The sequence below is a fragment of the Cyprinus carpio genome, chromosome A14 (genome assembly GCF_018340385.1).
Source record: "Cyprinus carpio isolate SPL01 chromosome A14, ASM1834038v1, whole genome shotgun sequence".
Taxonomy (NCBI): domain Eukaryota; kingdom Metazoa; phylum Chordata; class Actinopteri; order Cypriniformes; family Cyprinidae; genus Cyprinus; species Cyprinus carpio.
Genome location: NC_056585.1, coordinates 16,277,803 through 16,300,416, shown reverse-complemented (window position 1 = coordinate 16,300,416; position 22,614 = coordinate 16,277,803). Strand labels below are relative to the sequence as shown.

The window sequence follows — 22,614 nt, the reverse complement described above, 5'->3', positions numbered from 1 at the left end:
TGAAACAGTTATTTACTCTTTCATAGCTGGTGTAAACATGTCAATATCATACTTAAAACAAAAATATTCTGTACAGTTAAGACAATGTGGTAAATCAGTGCAAAGTTAAGTCTGCTGGATTGGCACCATGTATATATACAGAGCTGAATTATCAAGCAGCCTGGCATTACGTCAGCCAAACTTCCCTTTCTGGTCATGAGTCACGAGTTTTAAAGAAACTTTTAAGAAGAAAATTAAAAACACTGTATCTGTACAAATACAGACTTCAACTGAAACAAATAATACCTTTACTAGTTCTAAAATCAAATATTTGCCAGACTGATCAAATCTAATGGCAGCATTATTGGCAAACCCGTTTAGCATATTATCTAAACAGGAAAGTGTGTGAATATATACAACTTTATCTGTTTATTATATGAAATCAGTTTTATAAATTGCTCAATTGTTTTTTTTTGTAAGTGTTTGAAAAACTAATAATACAATATATGTTTTTTAGTTTTCACTCAAAGACAAATTTCTAATGGGAAAGCTCTAGTTTGTAAGAAGTTCATGTCTCTTTAATTGTTCAAGATGTTCTGTCTCTGTTAAAATCGAGACAAACATATCCTATGCAACACTAGATTCTATGCCATGTTGATATGCCCGGCTGCCGAGGGCGAAGAGATTCTTTGTTTTGATTTAAAATGCTTTACGCACAAGATCTGCTTCCTTTGAAAGATATTCCACAGGAATAGAAGCAGTGAGGATGGCAAATCGAGTAATTTTCCATTTAGAGATAAAATAGTAGCAACCTCTGAAGAACTCACTCGAAAGTCAATTATGTCAGACTCAGACTCTGAGTCTTCTCCACTTTCGTTCCTGAGCAGTTACTATGGTGATGGGGTTAAAGTTCACCCGATTCGGTTGCCGCATATTGTGAAGCGGTCAATCTCCAACAGATCTTTTTTGATGGTTCTGTGTTTAAGTTCAGTAGGCTGTGGGGTCTCGCTACTGCTCTCCTCTGGTTTAGGAGGAGAATCTGGGGGTGGATCACTGGTCACCTCAGTTACAGGAGGTGGAGCCGGGGGAAAAGGCTTCGCTCTTGGGCTCGGCTGCTTGGTGATGGAGGTGGAGGGTTGCTGCACTTTAGGCTCAGCTAAAAAGAGGTAAAGAAACAAAGAAAAAAAAAAGATTCAAAAATTCTCCTCAGCACACACACAGAGAAAAAAAACACCAGTTTGAGAAACTGACAGAATGTCTGAACTACTGAATAGCCAAAACTGGTGTTACCTGAGGGTGGGGGAGATTTGGCAGGGTTTGCTTTCTTGGGAGTTTGTTTTGAGGTTTGAGCAGTCTGTCTTTTAAACAGCTTACCCTCCATGTTAGCTTCCTTCACATAGCGACAGGACTTGCCCAAAATAACTATATTATTCAACACCTTCATTGTTATCAATCTGCAGAATCAGACCAAACAATCAAAACATTTTTATTTAAACCTACAGCTACTACGGCATAATCTTGTGTTGGGCAAGCTACTCACAAAATGTTTCCAAAATGTTACCAACTACTCTACTATCACACTATTACTCTCTGTACTATCATACTATTACACTACATTAAGCATTTCTTTCTTAAAATACACTACCATTAAAAAGTTTGGTTTGGCAAGTTTTTGAAAAGTCATATGTTCACCAAGGCTGTACTTATCTGGTCAAAAAATACAGTACTATTGTGAATATATATTGTGAAATGTTATTGGAAGTTAAAATATCTGTTTTATATTTTTAAATGTAGTTTTTTTGGTGATGGCAAAGCTGAATTTTCATCAGCCATTACTTCAGTCTTCATTGTCTCATGACCCTTCAGAAATCATTCTAATATGGCGATCATAATCATGAATTTTTAAACAGTTTTTTGAACAGTTGCTTAAAATCTTTGTGGAAATGTGATACTTTTTTTTCTTTGGGATTTAACATTTTTATTTGAAATGGAAATTCTTCTGAAATATTATACAAGTCTTTACTGTCACTTTTGATCAATTCAATGCATCCTTGCTGTATAAAAGTAATAATTTTCTCAGAACAAAAAATTATAAAAAAATTACTGACCCCAAACTTGTGAACGGTATTGTATTTTTTTTTTAAAATCAGCCTTTCCCTACAACTTAATCATATCGCATCACTTCATGATTTCAAAACTGCAAAAGTGTATCCACCTCTATTGTGAAATGTAGTTTACACACTAAATCATGCAGTCAAATGTACACATTACTGTATGTGATACAATACACACTTTGAGCTAACTCATTTACCCAAGATAAAAGAGGAGCAGACAGACAGATGAGAGAGCCCCCTGGATCTTCACTGAGCTCATCACCACTCGAATCAACTGAAGGAAACAATACCATATCCTCAGTATCACATATGCAATCCGTTACAGACTTGAATAATACCTGTAACATATCATTTGTTGTTTTAATGTGTCATTTTGGAATTACTATGTTGAAAAAACACAAAAAAAAACAAACAAATATTGTTTCAGAGAGTACCTTACAAATAAATTGTTATAGTTATGTGCAATAATAACCCAGAGTAGTTAAACAAAGTGAAAAATATCTTCTCACCAGAACAGCTAGAGGTAAAGGAATGAAGCCCATCCTTCTTGCCACTGAATCACTGTAGTCTGAGTAGGCCTGTCCATGAATCAACCACATCTCCTCTTATTTTTTTTTTATTTTTTTTGTCATTTTATGCTGGTAACAGATACTAAGGATAGATTTTATAAAACAAGTGTTTAAAAATGATTACATAGTACATTAATAACTCAGACAATAAACTTTTACTTGCATTCTGTTGTCGACTGCTGACTAGTTCAAAGGCCAAGCTGGCTTTATATTCACTGTAGACCTGAAGAACATGATGGAAAGGGAAAGTTCATATGTGGCGACTATATTTAGGGCTATGTTTGTTGACAACCTCAATGTGTACTTTTGAGATTGATTATCTTTGAAAATCAAATACAAATCTGTGGCGCTCACATCGGCTGTGATGTCATTGAACTTAGTAATGAAGGCGTGCTTGATGATGTCGACTGCAACCTCCGACAGGATTACTATGAAGACATCAGGGAGCAGCACCCAGAGGTGATCTACAAGCAATATCAACACTGTTAACAGATTCACCAAGCATTGTGGAAAAATTTGCTGACAATGTACTTATCCTCAGGCCATCTAAGATGTAGACGATTTTGTTTCTTTAGCATTGCATCACTCGCTCACCAATGGATCCTCTGTAGTGAATGGGTGCCATCAGAATGAGAGTCCAAACAGCTCATAATAACATAATAAGTCCAGGGAAGCGTGTGGATTATTGGTTTTATCAGCTGTTTGGACTCTAATTCTGTTCTAATAATGAAACAAACTCATCTACATATTAGCTGGCCTGAAGATGAGTCAATTTTCCAGCACAATTTTTTTTTTGGGTCAACTATTTCTTCAGGTAAGTACCACGGTCATTATGAATGAAAGTGATTGGATCTGCCTCATAAAGATGCTAGATTGCAATAAACCAACTACTAGACTAAAAAGGAAATAGATTTCACTTGAAAAATGGTCTATTTTTAACTAAGAGTTTTAATCTGAGTCTTAATCCAGACCTGAGTTCCAAGAAAACTGCTCCATGTTCCTCAGGCACACGATGAGGAGCAATACAGAATTGGTGAACCGCTCCTTGATATCTGTATGGTAGAAATATAAACTAAAAAGTCTGCACATCTTATATTCACAAAGCGCCTCTCTCTCCAATCCCTGCAAAATGTGAGGGGAAACGACGGTCAGCAAATAAAGCTCTCAGATTGTAAGATTTCAAAGCACGGTAATCTGTACGATGCACACACTGTTTCCAGCTGGTTGTGTATGAATAGTAACTTGAGGAATTATTTCCTCACAAAGGTTTGCATGGACGACCACAAGACTCAGTAGCCGTTTGAAAGTGGGGAGAGAGTAAACAGCAGAGGGGACAACAGGTGCTGATTACAGTATATCAGTGTGTCTTTCATAAAGAGGATGGGTGCTGTAGGAAACAGGCAACTCAAAATGGCACCACAGTCTGTCAGGGTGTATCTCACAGAGCGTTATCAGCAAGCTCTCGAGAGCTTTGATTAGCATTTCAAAAAGATACTATAACGTTTCTGAGTCAGCCCACACACAACGTTCAAGACTGCAACTTCACCTGCCTTGAAATCAAAGAGTCGCACACCCTATTAGTTACTTTGAATCACCAGAACTGAGGTAGAACAGGGTTTAATCCACATTTAAAGCTTGTTGTACTAACAAAAAGGGAATTAACCACCATTATTTTGAGGGGATTTTGCTTGGTTAGTAATATAGTATACTTTGCAGCACCTTAAATAACACAAACATGGTAAGTCACTAGTAAGATGACATAAACTAACATTTAACAGTTTTGGATTTGACTCACCACTGTTGGACATCTGAAAGAGGGTTGTTCTTCTCAAACTTCTTGAACACACTTCCCTTGATTTCCACAAACTGAAACGTGAACAAACACATGCCTATAAAAACCCTCTTTACACAATTTTAAATATAGTGACACAGTAATTGCTGATCTGGATGATTCTGATTTTGGCGATTCTGCTGTTTGCACAGAAAATGTTTGTGTATGTGAAAATACTCACGTTGTTCGACATCATAATGGTGAGCAGAGATTTGTTATGGGAGTTGAAGGCCACATTTAGTGTAGAGGCCTGGACCATGATGAGGATGGCATGCAGAACTGAGACAAATATATATTGAGGAAAACTAAATCATTTATCATTGATATATTATTTTATTGTGCTACAAGTTGTATATTACTGAATCAGATCCAAAAGAATGTTATTTATAACAAAATCTTTAGAAGAAAAAAAACAAACAAACAAGAAATCGGACATGAAATTGTGATTGGATGAGACATTTGACCAGGACTGGTGAAAAAACCCAATTGAACTACTACACCACAGCTCCAACATCAATACTGAAATAAAGAGTAATGATACAAACACTAAATTATGACATCATATATTCTGAGCACTACAGATGTCTTGTATACTAACAAGGATACAGACATAGAAGACGGCCATGAAGAAATGGGGAATGACTCCAATATGGGCTCTCTTCCGTGACTTTGGCTCAGTGGCTGTCCAGTAGAGAGCGTCCAGAATGTCTTGTCCAAATGATGAAAAGAGACGGTCTGCCACCTGAGTGATGAAATGACAGATATTTAGTTCACAACAAAAAATTTAAATCTCAGTGTTGTTCTAAACCAGTATGCTGCTTTATGCTATATGGAAACACTGCATAAACATTCTTCTACAGATTTGAAACAAAACAAAGAGTGGGTAAAAAAAAAAATTTTCATTTTAATTTTTAGGTGAATTCCTTTATCAGAACTGAAATGGATTTGAGGTCTGTTCGATACCTCTAACATGTTGTAGATGATGTAGAGTTTGATGACAGACTGGCCACGGATCAGGTGGTACATCATGGCGTAGTCGACATAGTGCATCATGGAGTAACAGAGCACCATTATTAAACCTTTCAGCAGGTCACACACCTGAGCCGGCTGCAGGAACCGAGAGCCACTGATAAACACAAACACACAGCAGAAGTGTATTAAACAAGCCAGAGAGTCAAAACAAGTTGCAGAAAAAGCTTAATGAGCACATTAATTATAAATAGCACTTATGAATTTACAAAATGAGGCCAAATGCAATGATTAGACACATCAGCTTCAAAACACCATCGCACTGAAAAAAAAAGCTCTGGCTTTCTTTCAAACCACAGAAACTCACAGATGGGCATGTCTTCAACTACAGCCGAGGGACTAACTAACAGACTTGGCATTCTCTTTTTGTATGAATGTCAAAATTAAAATGGTTTATCATTATTTGCTACTTTTTCAAATTTTTGTATAGAGTTGTTTCATACTTTCTTTGTCCAAGACCCAGATTTTAAAATAAGAAAATCCATTATTCATTTATTTATTTATTTTTACATTTTAAAAAATATGATGACCCAAACATAAAGTGAAATATTCAAAGTCTAGGGTGCTATATATATATATATATATATATATATATATATATATATATATATATATATATATATATATATATATAATTTTGTCTGTTGTTGGAAAAACACCCAGAGAAAACACCAAGGAACAACTTAAAACCCATGCAGATGTTTGATGTATGGTCTTCATGTATAGACAACAAGGGAAAAAATAACACAGGTTCAGCACTGACATCTATCACACCGTGCCTAATTCCCAGTTAGGACACTTTCAGCAGAAAACAAATGAACAGAAGGTATCAGATTTATTTGTGGAGCTGAGCTGCGATTCAGAGGTGTGCACAGATCCTGCGTCTTGGGTGTGGGTGGGAGAATAAAACAGGAAAAAATAGCTGGATGTTTCATTTTCACTTAAGGCATCACACTCCCACTCACAAGGAGGAATCTACACAAACATCCTCAGGAAACAGCAAGACTGAGAACTGGCAACAAAATGCTGAAAGAAGCTGAGCTTTTTTTGTCATAGAAAGATTATGATTGTAAGACTCCCCCATACACAAAAAAGCACTGTGGGGATATCATGGTACAAAAATAAATTAACAGTAACTATAATTTTATGCAGGTAATGCCAAAAGAAAACATTACACTACTGTGCAAAAGTCTGGGGGATTTTTTTTAAATCTTAAAGTATCTTATGCTCACCAAGGCTGCATTTATTAAATCAAAATACAGTTGAAATGGTAATACGGTGAAATATTATTACATTACTATATTATAAATATTTTTGTGCAAATTGGGACTTTTTCAGAACTCTTCAAAGGTACAGCATTATTATTAGAAATAGAAATCTTTCACAATATTATAAATGTATTTACTGCCACTTTTGAGCAATTAAAGGATGCTTGTTAAAAGTATTAATTTCTTTTTTTATCTTACTGAAACTTACAGTTTTTTTGACAAAGCAACTGACAACGCAGAGTTAGTTTACTTAGAATAATTGTGAAGCTTAATAACTACATAAGTACAAAACAACATAAATACAAAAACTGACATTGTTAAATATTTACATTACAAATATGAAATTCATACTCAAAGTTGACAGCTGGGATATGAAACCTGTGTCTCTGTAAACAAGAACTAAACACATACTGATATGTGCCTTTCATCTGCGAAAGCTTCTGCTTGAGCTAAAGTGCCAGGCTTATGCGTAAGAAAGCTTTTGTCCTTTATATCCTTGACTCATGTTGAAAGGATGGGATGCAGAATTTTAATGCTGAATGGTTGTAATTCTGCAAACTGTCCTTAAAGGCTACTGTGATTTTACTTGAAAGGTCTCATTCATTGTGAGGGGTCCTAAAGGCAAAAGTAAATTTGATCAAGATTTTAACAAAACATGAGTGTGACTTGTAAGCTCTTCAGTTACATTTAAATAGGAATATTTTGCACATAATCTCCTGAAGCTGGAAATGTGACCATGAGGTATTAATAAAATCTTTAAGTGTAGCTATGGATCTGAGGATTCAGATAAACCTCTTTGCAGTTTGATTAAAGCGAAGGGAAAAGCCGCAATGAGTTAGGAGATCCTCACCAACTGCACCAGAGTAGAGCATTTGCTGGACTTGTCTAGTCTGAATTGTTTTGGCAGCTGGTCAGGGTGGGAAAGCTGTTGGCCAACAAACTTAAGCAGCTTAAACTAACTAACTAAACTCTGCATCTTAGGCTAATTTAAACTGTTATTTTTTTTCTCCAGCAGGATGGCGTGTAATGTAGCACTTCAATGTCATATTGGTGCCAGACACAGACTCAAGACAGATTCTACAGTCATGAAACACAACCACTGCCAGACTTGACACTTAACAGTTCAAAATGCAACCTCTTCACTTGCCAGCAGATGAGAGTTAAAATTACTGCACTGTCATATTCCAAGCTAAACTGCTGGATAAAGAGTTATCACTGGTATAGTGACATACACCCTCCACCAGGTTGGCAAATGCTTCAGTCACATGCTCGTTATATAAAACGTATGGATCAAACAGAATGAAGGATGGGACTGTTTGAAACACTGAAGTCAGGCATCCTACCTGCTCCGTCTGCAATAAGGGCAAACATTAGCGCTGATGGGAGGAGGGAGAGGCACAAATTAGGCATTATACTGTACTCTGATATGAGGAAAAGTCAATAATAATACACACTTGTTCATTATGATCCTAGCAGAGTTAAAGCACAATGAGAATATTTGGTTTCTAAAACCATTAAACCATCATTTTTTTGACTGATCATTGCCAAATACAGCACGCCCCACTCCTTTCTTGTGGTTTGAAAATGCTTTGCTGCTAAAGCCAAGCGTATACTGCACTCTTTTACACTCTGTCCTGTATAATTGTTATTTGTCAGACTGCATGACAGGCGAGATCTTGGGTAAGAACCAAGACAGACTGAATGACAAACTATCTTTTGTGTTTGTAAAGTATATGTTGGTAAAGACTGAATGGCCATTTTAGTTAAACGTGTTATGATGACATCTTAATTTATATGTAAAATTGAGATTATATTGCACAAACCCAGTAACACTGGCAATGTTGTTCGTAAAAGAAGACAAAAGCACGTCAAGAATCAGAGTGTCAGGAGTCAGACGTGGATGGGCAACCGAGGTCACTGATTTCAATGCAAGCTTAAGGTCGTTTTGATGGTATGATCATAATGTGAAGGGAACACTATGTTGTGTATCATGTAGTATCAACATTTTTAACTAAATGTCTCTCTACTTTGTAATAAAAAGACTAACAATTACAAAAATTTGTCTCAGTCAGCAAAAAATAAATGAAAAAATGAATAAATAAAAATAAAATAAAAATTGTAGCAGAAATTGCACAGTGTGCATATGACTTTATTTGAATCTAAACTTTAGCTGTAAGGTGACTGGTAGCAAAACATCCTCAAACTTTAAGAATTTAGTTTAGCTGAAATTACACTACTGCTCAAAAGTTTGGGGTCCGTAAGATTTTCTTTTCTGAAATAAATTTTGTAACATGCTTTCATTCAACAAGCATGAATTAAATTGATCAAAAGTAACAGAAAACACATGATTTGACAAAAGATTTCTATTTCAAACAATGCTTTTTCTTCTATTCATCATATAATTCTGAGACAAACATATCAAATATTGATCGGCACAACTGTTTTCAACATTTATAATTATTAGAAATGTTTAAGAACACAAATCAGAATATTAGAATGATTTCTAAAGAATCATGTGATGCTGAAGACTGGAGTATTGACTGCTGAAAATTTAGCTTTGCGTCACAAGAATCAATTACCTGTACATTTTTAAATATGATAAAATAGAAAATACCTATTTTATATTGTAATAATATTTTACTGTTTTTACTGTATTTTTTATGGAAAAAAATGCAACCTTTGTGAGCATAAAAGTCTTTTCAAAAATATATATAAAAAAAAAATCCCAAAACCTTTGAACAGCAGTGTCTCTTTATAAAAAAAAAAAAAAAAAATTAAAAATGTAATATTATGCATGTTACCCAAGGCCGCAGCAGGGTATCGTCAACAACCTCAGAAAGGCCAGTAAAGTTCTCAGGGGCAGCAGGGTGAACACATACAGAAAGGCATCCAGACACAGGAAGAACCCGAAGCTCATCAACTGTAGAAAGACAGAAACAGCGACATTAGCACCTGCACACAGATATGCAATATGCAAAGCAGAAATTCATTTGTTTTGTTCGTGTTCAGTCATGTTATACAGAAATAACAGTGACATCATGATAAGAAAGCCCTCAGCCCTGAATCCTGATGCTTCACATGCTTGAGCACACAGAGGCGTGTAATGTGTTGAAGGAGGCTTTGAATATATCTTCCAGCAGTCAGGAACCTTAAAATATTTCTTATCTTTAGGAGGCACTCCTCCGTTTCAGAGAAAGACTGTTAAGAACAAATTAAAATATTAACATGCTCCGCAAGCAACTGGCTCTTTAAAGACGAGTGTGAATCCTGGGGGACAATTTTTACCAGCAGCTAGAAGACAAAGAGAGCTTGTTAGGAGATGAACACAGACCACTAGAACCCTCTCAACAAAGGACAAAGAAAATAAAAGGCAGTGGAATATAAATGAAGACAGGGCTTAATAATAAGGAGCTTTTCTGCAGGGCTGTAGTTCAGATAGGAACTTGCAAAGACACTGTCATCAACCTTTCAATAAAAATTTATTTTAAATATTTGTATATGTCATTTTTTCCCATTACATTCATGGTGTATTCATTCTGTACAAAAAAAAACCTAAAATAAATAATTACAATAATAGCAGGAACTATACAGCCATGTAACGCTGTGATCATTAAAATTTTATAAACATACTTTTATATTGGTTAGTATACTTTTTTTTTTTTTTATTATTATCGAGCTTAAACTTTTGAACAGTAATGTAAATATATATGTTTTTGACAAAACCTCAGCTGTTTAAGTTTGCAAAGCATAAAAATATGCACATGACAAACAAGTGTAAAATATAACGAAACCAAGTACTGGTCAGTAGATCAGATGACAGTTTCAATAGCTGGACCCATCAGCTATTCTTATCATTGAGCTCTGCAAGATGATGAAAACATGCTACCTGCTCAGAGTGAACACACTGGCTGTAAGTTATCATTCTGAATCAACGTGGAATCTCTCTCAGGTATGCAGCTCAACTTTTTGACCGACTGGATGGTGCTTCCAGAAAAAGCATGCAAAATCATAGGAAAGGAAAACAGCAAATCTGTTTTTGGCGTATATGGTCTTCAGTCTATCTGTACTGACCAGGAATCAGTAGTACTAGATCTAGCCTCTCACCTGTGCATTGCAAGCATAATGAACAAACTGTTTCCAGGTCAGCACAGAACTTGAAAAAGCTCTTTCTATGGTTTGAGGGGCGGAGCACCTTCAGGGTCACAGAGCCGTCTTTGTGTGCACATACCTCAGCTATCAACGTGCACAGCATATCACACAAACCTGAGAGTGATCCTGAGGTCTTGAGCTGAATCTAAAAATTCTATGAGAATATTTCAATTCAGACATACTGCCCATTATATGAACCATTACCATCTCATTAATACTATATGCTTAAGAAAATAAAAACTATATACTTTAACCAGTCTTAGTATTTTTCAATAACTCAATATCTCCATCTAGTGGCATTCAACAATTCATTTCTGAGGAAGAGTGAGGCACAGGACTATTTTGCAGATTCCTTCTCTTTAATCTAAAATACTCTTTTGATAAGATCTAAAAAGCATTGAAATTTAAATCTATAAAATATAATATTCTTATAATGTTATATATAATAAGATATATAAAATTACATAATATTAGATATATAGTAATATCTTGACTTGTAATGCAAAATAACGCAAATCATGTAGTCTTATGACTAGGGCTACACAACATAGTTTTGGATTCACAGATCATTTATTAAATGTTTGGATAATGACTAAATTAAGAATAATAGTCAGGAATGTGAACCGCTAAGAACAAAAAAGATAAAACAAAATAAATTATTTAAAAGATACTTTATTATTATTTAAATTATAAAATTAAATAAAAACGCTACTATTGTAATATTACTATTGTAAATAAAGTATTAATAATATTAATAATTATTTTCTTTTACAAAACAACTAGGGATGCGCCGATCCAATACTCAGCATCGTTTTTGGCTCTGATACTGCATTTTTTTCTCCCGGATTGGGTATAGGTCAGACAAGACCGATCCAAATCTGATATTGTGCGTATACTATTCCGTGTTATTGTTAAGCCCCAAGAAAGGCACAAAAACATTATAAAGTACCATAAAGTTTTCGTGCACTATATTCCAAGTCTTCTGAAGCAGTTCCATAGTTTATTGTGAGGACAGATATTCAGATGAATATTTAAATCGTCATATTCGAGTTGACGTAATCTCTGCTCTCTGCAATGGCTGTAAGTCATCCTCCATTCAAACTTTGTGTCACGTTCAGTTAAACAGTCAAGACAATGAAACTCTCTGCAAGATGATGCAATGTTCCTATTATTAAACTTGATCTGTAGATAAAGATTGATGGTTTTTGCATAAAAGGACTTTATCTTGCTGGAGTATAGTGCTGTTTCTAAACCATGTTACATTCTACCACTATGAATTGCTCTTCACGCACACACAACTGAAATTTATGACTGTAAAAAGAATAGGCTCAAACTATTGCACAGATATAATACACTATGCATCAATATCTTCACTTTGTGCTTTGAACTTTTCTATGCAGCTGTGACTCCATGTTGCTTTAAACGCATAATTTTAACAGATTTAGTCCTACACTTACTCACTTCTCTTTGTTCCCCACTAAATAATGATTTTTCACTAAATGTTTAGATTTTATAAAACTGTTGTGCACTCTTGATTTTCCTTAATTATTCTGTTTAAGAAGCCACATCATCTCACAGAAGGATTTATTTCAAACACTCGACTGACGTTAAGAAGTGAGTTTGGAGTAAAAACGTTATTAAATGTGGTATTTTCACGTGCTCTCAGATGGAGCAGCATTTACTACACAGAGGCGTAGTTCACTGAGAAGACACGCAAAAAGCTGTTATAATCGCGAATGATTTTGTTGATTACATAATCCTACAATTATATCGTCTGTGATTATGAACACGATTTGCATAGCTTGTCAGAGAACTATGGCACTGTGTAGTAAATGCTGCTCCACCTGAAAGCAGGTGATGGTGATTTACTGGTAATCACAGAACCGGCTTCACTGACAAAATGTGCATGACAATTGCGATTAATTGCATCTGATTAATCGTGCAGCCCTAATAAAGTCGTTTTTTTTTTCTTTGCGCACAAAAACTATTCTCGTAGCTTTGTTTAATTGCAGATGAACCACTGACGTCACAACGATTATTTTACAGATCTCCTGGCTATGTTTCTGGACTTGGGAACATTTCAGTTGCGTTGCTGTCTATGCAGGGTCAGACAGCTCTCAGATTCCATCAAAAATATCTTAATTTGTGTTCCGAAGATGAGCGCAGGTCTTACGGGTTTGAAACGACATGAGGGTAAGTAATCAGAATCAGAATCAGAAAGAGCTTTATTGCCAAGTATGCTTGCGCATACAAGGAATTTGTTTTAGTGACATAAGCTTCCAGTACACAAAAGACAACAACACACAGTCAAAAAAATAAAAAATAAAAACCCTTTGCAGATAAATAAGTGTATAAACAATTGTGCTATAAATGATAATGGAATTGGATTGAGTAAGATGCAGGGATGTACTAGGATGAAGGGGTAACAAATAAATATAAGGATATTGCACATTTTTATTGTATAAGTGGGGAACATTTAACTGTTCATGAGGTAGATTGCCTGGGGGAAGAAAAAACTGTTCTTGTGCCTGACTGTCCTGGTATTTGCGGCTCTGAAGCGCCGGCCAGATGGCAAGAGTTCAAAGATGGGGTAACTTGGGTGTGAGGGATCCAGAATGATTTTCTGAGCCCTTTTCCTCACTCTGGATGTATACAGTTCTTGAAGGGTGGGCAGGGGAGTACCAATAATCCTTTCAGCAGTCCGAACCGTTCTCTGTAGTCTTCTGATGTCTGATTTTGTAGCTGAACCAAACCACACAGTTATTGAAGTGCACAGGACAGACTCAATGACGGCTGAGTAGAACTGTTTTCAGCAGCTCCTGTGGCAGGTTAAACTTCCTCAGCTGGCGAAGGAAGTACAGCCTTTGTTGGGCCTTTTTAACAATGGAGTCAATGTGATTGTCCCACTTCAGGTCCTGAGAGACGGTGGTTCCCAGGAATCTGAATGACTCCACTGCAGTCACAGTGCTGTTCATGATGGTGAGTGGGGGGAGTGCAGGGGGGTTTCTTCTGAAGTCCACGATCATCTCCACTGTTTTGAGCGTGTTCAGCTCCAGGTTGTTAAGACTGCACCAGACAGCCAGCTGCTCAACCTCTTGTCTGTAAGCAGACTCGTCACCGTCCTGGATGAGACCGATGAGTGTGGTGTCGTCTGCAAACTTCAGGAGCTTGACAAAGGGGTCTGTTGAGGTGCAGTCGTTGGTGTACAGGGAGAAGAGCAGTGGGGAGAGAACACATCCCTGAGGGGCACCAGTGTTGGTGGAGCAGCTGTTGGACATCAAAAACCCCAGTCTCACTAGCTGTTGCCTATCTGTCAGAAAGCTGGTGATCCACTGACAGATAGAGCTAGGAACAGAGAGCTGGGTCAATTTGGTCTGGAGGACTGTTGGGATGATGGTGTTGAAAGCCGAACTGAAGTCCACAAACAGGATCCTCACATAAGTCCCTGTTTTGTCCAGATGTTGCAGGATGAAGTGCAATCCCATGTTGATTGCATCATCCACGGACCTGTTTGCTCGGTAAGCAAACTACAGGGGGTCCAGTAAGGGTCCAGTGATGTCCTTCAGATAAGCCAGAACCAGTTTTTTAAACGACTTCATGATGACAGATGTTAGAGCCACAGGTCTGTAGTCGTTAAGTCCTGTAATCTTGGGTTTCTTTGGAATGGGGATGATGGTGGAGCGTTTGAAGCAGGAAGGCACTTCACACAACTCCAGAGATCTGTTGAAGATCTGTGAAAAGATGGAGGCCAGCTGGTCAGCACAGGTTTTCAAAACGGCTGGTGTAACGCCATCTGGGCCTGGTGCTTTTCTTCTTTTGTTCTTCCTGAAGACCTGGCGCACATCATCTTCACAGATTTGAAGAGCAGGAGGTGTGGAGAGGGGGATTGCAGGAGGTGTTAACGGTTGTGTAGAGAGATGGTCAGAATGGGTGTTGGGGGTTTCAAATCTACAATAAAACTCATTCAGGTCGTTAACAAGTCATTGATTAGCCTCAGTGCAGGAGGATGGTGTCTTGGTAATTAGTGATGGCTCTCAGTCCACTCCACACTGAAGTTGAGTCGTTGGAAGTAAACTGGTCTTCCAACTTTTTAGCGTAGGTCTTTTTAGCCGATCCAAAATCTAATTACAAAAATTAAACTTCCATATAGTACAAGACTCTGTCCCCATTTCTGTAGGCATCCTCTTTGGCCTGACGAAGATGTCTGAGTTTTGCTGTAAACCATGGCTTATCATTGTTGAATGTTAAATAAGTCCTGGTAGGAATGCATATATCCTCACAAAAACTAATATATGATGTTACGGTCTCTGTGAGTTCGTCCAGATCGTTGGTAGCAGCTTCAAAAACACTCCAATCAGTGAGGTCAAAACAGGCTTGTAAATCCTGCTCTGTTTCATTGGTCCATCTCTTTACAGTCTTTACTACAGGTTTAGCAGATTTAAGTTTCTGCCTGTAGGTCGGTATAAGATGAACCAGACAGTGATCAGACAGTCCCAAAGCTGCTCGTGGAACAGAGTGATATGCATCCTTTATTGTGGTGTAACAGTGATCCAATATATTACTGTCTCTGGTGGGACATGTAACATGCTGTCTTGTATTTTGGCAGTTCACGGGAGAGATTGGCTTTATTAAAGTCCCCAAGAATGATTAAAACAGAGTCCGGGTGTTGTTGTTCTGTCTCTGTGATCTGGTCAGCAAGTTTCTGTAAAGCCAGACTTACGTGCGCTTGCAGAGGGATATAAACACTCACCAGAATGAACGAGTGAAACTCCCGCGGCGAATAGAACGGCTTGCAGTTAATGAAGAGTGTTTCGAGATCTGAGCAGCACATCTTCTTTAACAAAGTTACATCTGTACACCACCGTTCATTGATGTAAAAGCATGTCCCGCCGCCGCGCGCGATTTCCCCGTTGATTCTGCGTCGCGATCCGCTCTGAACAGCTGAAAGCCCGGCAGATGGAGCGCGCTGTCCGGTATGGCGTCATTGAGACAGGTTTCCGTGAAACACAGAGCAGCAGAGTGTGAGAAATCCTTATTTGTCCGAGAGAGCAGAAGGATTTCGTCCGTTTTGTTGGGTAGAGAGCGGAGATTTGCCAGATGGATGCTAGGCAACGGCGTTCGAAATCCGCGCTTCCTGAGTCTAACGAGCGCACCAGCTCGCTTCCCCCGTTTGCGCGTCCTGAAGCGCTTTATCAGCGCCGCTGCTCCGCCGACAACAACGTTCAGTAAAACGTCTGAATAATTGAAATCCGGTAAAAGATCTTGTGGTGTGTCCTGCCGAATGTTCAGCAGTTCTTCCCTGGTGAAACTGATCATGTTTGTTAAACAAAAAACAGGAAAAACGAACAAAAACAGTACAAATACTGGAGAGCCAAGCACTGAAGCAGCCGTCTGCGGCGCCATCGAGAGCTATTAAACAACTCTAATAACTCTAATAACAGAATTTTCGTTTTTGGGTGTACTATCCCTTTAATCTGTTAGGCCAGTCTTGGCCTAATGGTTAGAGAGTCTGAGTTAAACCCCAAAGGTCGTGGGTTCAAGTCTTGGTACCGGTAGGAATTGTCGTGGGGGGAGTGAATGACCTCGCTCTCTTCCACCCTCAATACCACGAATAAAAACAACAGTAATGCTAATATTTATGGTTGTCTTAATTTCCTTGCTTTCAAACATAACACTAAAGAGCTTTTACTATGGCAGAAAAATTGCTGGGAGACCTTAAAGCTTCTTTTTTGTCGACAACATATTTATAAATGTTCTCATTACAAATTTGGGAAAGTATCCATGCATTAAATATGTGTATTTTAAATGCATTTGAAAACGCAGCAATTTTTTCTCCCAGTTTTACTTCATTCACATGGTTAGAAAATACAGAAGTCTGTTTAAATAGGGAAAAATAACATCCATGATAAGTGTGAAATGTTTGACCATATTTGAAGGTAAAGTTTATAATTTCTGTGTTTCTTTAGGTTACAGTCTAAAAGAAAGAAGAGCATTGTGTAGGAATGCTCTGATTGATCGGCCAATAATCATATTTTATGACTCGATCGGTAGTCACTAAACTAGGCCAATCTCATAAACCGACTGGAATGTGATGTCAACGTGAAAGGACGTACATGATGCGTGAGGACATAAATGATTTGGTGCCGCAGTCTAGTCATCGACATACATACAAAATTAGGTCAAAATGCACATCCTGAATATTCACGTAAACAGTCGATTTATACTAAACATTGTTGGTATATAGGTTATTAAGTGAATGTAAACAGTTAAACTGATGTGTAACAGTTAGATCCATGCATAAGGTCTTAAAGAGACAGCAACCTAAATAAACCTGCTGCTGTCTGTCATTAATGTTTATTTACACATTGAAGACTAACACGTGTTATTTTAAAGTTAAATAGATTATTCAGTTTCTGTGGTATTTCTGTACCTGAATATTACTGTTATACCTACCTGAGAAACAGTTAATTTTAGTTGTATCTTGTTATTGTATTTGTTTGTGCCATTGCTTGTCAGTTATCTATTCTTATTTTATTACTGACTGTTCACTTGTCTTTTTTTAGTAAAAATAAATTAAATTCAGAGTTTGAAATCAAAGTTCTATTTAAGTATCTTCCTCACAATATAATTATGAATCAACAACATTATAAATCGTAAAGCACAAATACACTGGGTGACGAAACATTTGGGTTGGATGATTGTAATTTAAAAATGTGTCTCAAAAAAATACCCTAACTCTCCCCTGTAATTAAAAAATTATAAGAGCCACCTCAATGAAATTCAAGCCCTAATTTAGTACTCCGTTAAAAACAATAGTTACATGACACATATTACAGAATTACTAAACAAACATCTAACAAAGGCAACATCTATAGGATTACTTTATCGGTACTCCGTATCGGCTGCAAAAATCCTGATCAGAGCATTCCTAGCATTGAAGGACTCACCCTCTCCAGCTCTCTGGGGATCCTCATGCAGGTGTACACCCTCTCCCTCCGCTCAGTGTACTTGGCCTCGTTGTGCTCCAGGAAGTAGCCCCTGGTGAGCTCTGCACACATGAACCTCAGCAGAGACGGCTCGTCAGAGTCATCTGAGTCTGTGGGGTAAAAAGTAGGGATGGGTATCGTTAAGGTTTTAATGGTATTACTACTATTACTGCTTATCGATCCGGTACTTTAACAGTATTTTTACCGGTACTTGTGTGTTTTTATATATATATATATATATATATATATATATATATATATATATATATATATATATATATATATATATATATATATATATATATATGAAACAATTTAAGAGCTGAATTAACATTGCTTTATATTGTGAAATGTAAAATAAATATTTAATTAAATGAATATAAAACATCAATTAGTAAATGTCCCAGTGTGCAGGCATTTTTAGTTTTTTTTTACATTCATAAGATAACATACAGTAAGAGCATAGAGAAATAATTAATGACGTAATAGTGTGGTTAAACACCACCTCTGCAGAAGAAGATCAACGCATGCTTCAACATCACTGTCTTCCTTCTGATGCCAACACTATATTTTAAATTAAGTTCTAGACCATATCAGTAAGAGCTTGGTCCTTTGTTCTCTTAATTTTACCACTGATTAGTTTGTAAACAAGGCACAGTTCAATGAAGGATTTTCAGAAAGATTGAAACTAAGAGACGATACTGTGTGACTATATTGGATCTGACAGTAATGTCGCACCACACAAGTGTGAGTAGCTGTTTTTATTGCGTGGTCACTACTGCTTTGTCTGTTGTTACTGATCGATTGATATGTTCTGAGTATTTAATGCGTTTTTAACCTAAATCACTATTTGACGTAATAGCGATGTTTTATATATTAATTTGTCAAACTTGTGTAGCAGTTCAAATAAATTATGTGTAAAAATTAATAGTATAGCATATGTTCAGCAAACTGAAAAAGTTATTTTGAGTTACAGTACTTTTATAAATCAAAATGAGTTCTGTATATTGAATGAATGGAGACTTCGCTGAAGAGAACACTTATTACTATAATGGTGGCTTAAAACATAACAAAATGTAACCGAAAACATTACATAGAACTAAAACATCTGTTTATTCTAAATAACTAATAAAAAATAAAAAAAATCCCTAAAATTTGTCATTTGAATACAGACACGGCTGTCACCATACTTTGCACTGACTGAATCAGTTAACCCCTTAACTGTCACTCACATTTTTGAACATAGACTTGAAAGTGCACTTTCCAAACTATTTTTTTTTTATAATTCATGAACAAAAACATTTTATAACATGATATTGATGTACCATTTTCGTGGAAATGCAATGTCTGATTTTAAAATGGGTTTTAAAGGATGAATTTTTATATTTTAAGTTTTCAGTTGATATATAATTTCTGATTATTTCTAAAGTGTGACAGAGAAAAAGGCAACGAAGAAGACTTTTTTTTGACAAGGTCACAACTCCTGTTATGATGTAGATTTTTGAGGGTGCACTCTTGTCATAAATTAATCTATTACTTTTCCTACATAATTTGTAACAAAAAAACATTGGTAAAATATCTATTTAGGAGTCTTAGACCTTTCCAATGATATATAGTTTGTCATGATTAGATAAGGATTTAGTGAAGTAAATGATGGCATCCCGTATACGGGACGGGGGGACAGTTAACAGGTTAATTGGTCACATGAGCACAACTACTGACTGATGTCGATAATGTCAAAATGAAGAGATATTGGCTAAATAGTTAGCCTGGCATTCACTATTATCTTTTCACCACTCGCTTGATTTCTTGCCACTTGTCAGTTTTTTTTAAATAATTATATTCTTTCTGTTATGGATATATTGTGATGTTTATATGCTTCTGCTTCTTTAATTTTGCAGAAATTACCTTATGCTGAAGTGATCACAATACATTTTGATCACTATAAATGTCTCTTCAATTTAATAGCATTGAACTTTTTTTATTTTGCTCTTTAGGGATCTGATTTTGAACGTATAGCTGTATATTCAAGTCTTCACAATGCCAGAGCGGCCTAGATATAAGCTACACGGTAAAGAGTGGGAGAGTGACTCAACTCTCACAACGTGAATTACATCAGTGAAGGGAGATGACACGAAGGTACTAATATCATTGCAACTCTGAAATCAGAGCAAAGTTGAATAAATTAATCAAAATTTAAATTAGGACTGTAAGATCCTGTCCTGCATCAGGACATCTTTTAAAAGGTCCAGACTGGTAGTGGTATATCCTTGAAAGCTGCTGGACCTTTTTGATTTCTGACTGTGAAAAGTTCTGTATTATGTTCTACAATATGTACTTCACAAAAGATTTTCTGTAGTTCTGTCTGTTAAAGTGTGAGACGAAGTTAAGCGCATTATTGATGTTGTTACTTTTTTATTTTCGGATTATCGTACAGTATCTAACAATGAATGACACAGTTTTGGCTGTCATCGTGTGTGAAATACTGTACCTGATAATTACAATGTTTTTTCCAATCACTTATATTGGACAGTTCACGCTCTTATTCAGACTGTTGACACTGAAAATGGTGCATGCGTTTTTTCAGTTATTTTTTTGGTTGCTTAAGGTACTTGCCTTGATTTGATTCATTTCCCTAGGAAACATCTATTTTTATATTATTTTGTCTTAATGGGTTAAAATGATCCTTATCAACCATGATTGACATGGGAATAACATCACACTATTTTGACAGTTAAAGTTTTGTTTACAACACTTTTTTTTTTTTTTTTTTTTTTTTTTTGTCAACACTGTTGACATATATAAGCAACAAAGTTGTGCGAGCTATTTTTTTTCTTAACTGCAGCACTTTCTTAAAAACATATCCACGTCTTGATTGGGGCACAGCTGGAGGTTATAGTTTTTAAGTGCACATTTCTGTATGAATGGGTTTCTAACACCATGTTTGGACCAGAACCAGACATGCTGTTTAAGAGAAACATCTGATGACCCACTCAGGCTTCCAATGAGCACTTTAGACTAGATCTAGAGACTAGGAGTTTTTATTTCTGATGCATGTGTTTAAAATGAATACAACAACATATGCGCCCTGTAAACGTTTACTCAACAAATGAACAGAACTTAAAATTAAAGCTTGTTTCAACGATTGCTTAGCAAAAACGCTATCAAAATATTAGCCAAAACAACATTTGAAATTTAGATGTGGCCACAATAAAGAGATTTACTTCGTAAAATCAGGTAAGTTAAACTTGAAGTCACGTTGGAAGCAAAGGCAAAGGTCAGTTGTCAGATGCTCGAGCTCACCTGAATGCTCGCGCTGCTCGTCTATAACGGCGGGTTTATCATAAAATCCGAGAGTTTCCGTCATTTTCGCCGCCGCCCCAGACACGTCTGTCTTCCTCGATATGGATGCAGCAGCCCAGGAAGATTTTACCCCTTTGTGTTCTTCATTTTCGGGATCTTTTTCGTCTGACACCCCACCACACATCAAATCCGCCATCTTCGCTGTGGCGTCATCACATCACGCACGTGATATTGATAAACACTACACGAGTGGTTTTCAACCTGTGGGCCGCGGCCCCCTAGTGGGTCGCGATGGTATTGAAGGTGGGCCGCCAATTACTATTAATATAAATAATAATATTGTTAATATATGTAAAAATGTCTTAGTCATAACATAATAACATCATTTCATATATATAATTAAATAAGCCCGGGTTATTTTCTGTTCATTGCCAGTTCATTCTAGGGCTGTGCGATAGAAATTGTCATAAAATCACGATTTGAGCGTGCGCGATTTCTAAATCGCTTTATAGCACGATTTTCCGCGGCCCTGACCTCCCGCAGTATGCCATCCGATCTAATCAGAATGCAACGCGCCTAGCGCGAGAACAGATGTGACGCGCCTTTTTTCCGACCCCATGTTAACGGATCAGAGCGTTCACTGCACGCGGTAAAAGGCTAGAAATAAAAACGTGCGAAAATAATTAATATCTAGCACATGAGCACAGAGAGATTTGTGACTGCACAGGACGCAGTTTGAGCGAGAGAAGACACGTTTTAAGTGCGCGCACTTTCTCCGGGCAAGAGCAGCGTGTATCTGAGCAAGCGCGTCTGGTTTTGTGACAGAGCAAAAGAAATGTGCGTGCGAGCGGACAGATTCGCGCTCGCGCATTAATTTAACGTGCTTTCGCGTTACAATAACGCGCTCTCGCTGCTGCTTCTGCACCGCATACACATACTGTATACGCACTGCTGACGGAGTAGGCCTACGTGTGAACCTGTATAATGTATAACAAATCTATTTCAACACCTGAGGCACCACTACAATTAATGAGCTCTATGAACAATGTATGGCAAAAAAGAAAAAAAGTCCCTGGACACAGGATTTATTTATTTATATTTTATTTGCCATAAGTCTAGAAATGTTGTTACACCTTTACTATGATTATTTTGACTTATGTCTGTTCTAGAGACGTTACAACTTTTTGATAAAGCTCTAATTGGTTTTCTTTTGGAAATATGTTTCAAATTCATCCTGAATGCATTTATGACTGTAAAGCATATCTGTGTGTGTCAAAATTGTGATTAAAATCGAAATCACAAAATTGATCAAAGAAATCGCGATAGGTTTTTTTTTTTGTCCATATCGCACAGCCCTAGTTCATTAAATAAATACAGTTAACAATC

The 22,614-nt window shown here is 36.8% G+C and overlaps 1 protein-coding gene across 1 annotated transcript; it reads right to left on the bottom strand.

Annotated features, from left to right (window-relative positions):
* Positions 1–433: 433 nt before the first annotated feature.
* Positions 434–21,456, bottom strand: tapt1a (transmembrane anterior posterior transformation 1a). Its single transcript, XM_042770020.1, is given in 16 exon segments — positions 434–1,135; positions 1,270–1,433; positions 2,291–2,367; positions 2,603–2,671; positions 2,826–2,885; positions 3,017–3,126; positions 3,634–3,714; positions 4,458–4,479; positions 4,481–4,528; positions 4,675–4,772; positions 5,100–5,235; positions 5,457–5,619; positions 8,134–8,166; positions 9,592–9,710; positions 17,887–18,035; positions 21,229–21,456. Coding segments are annotated over 16 exon segments (1,770 nt in total). The 5' UTR covers positions 21,425–21,456; the 3' UTR covers positions 434–890.
* Between the last annotated feature and the right edge of the window lie 1,158 nt (positions 21,457–22,614).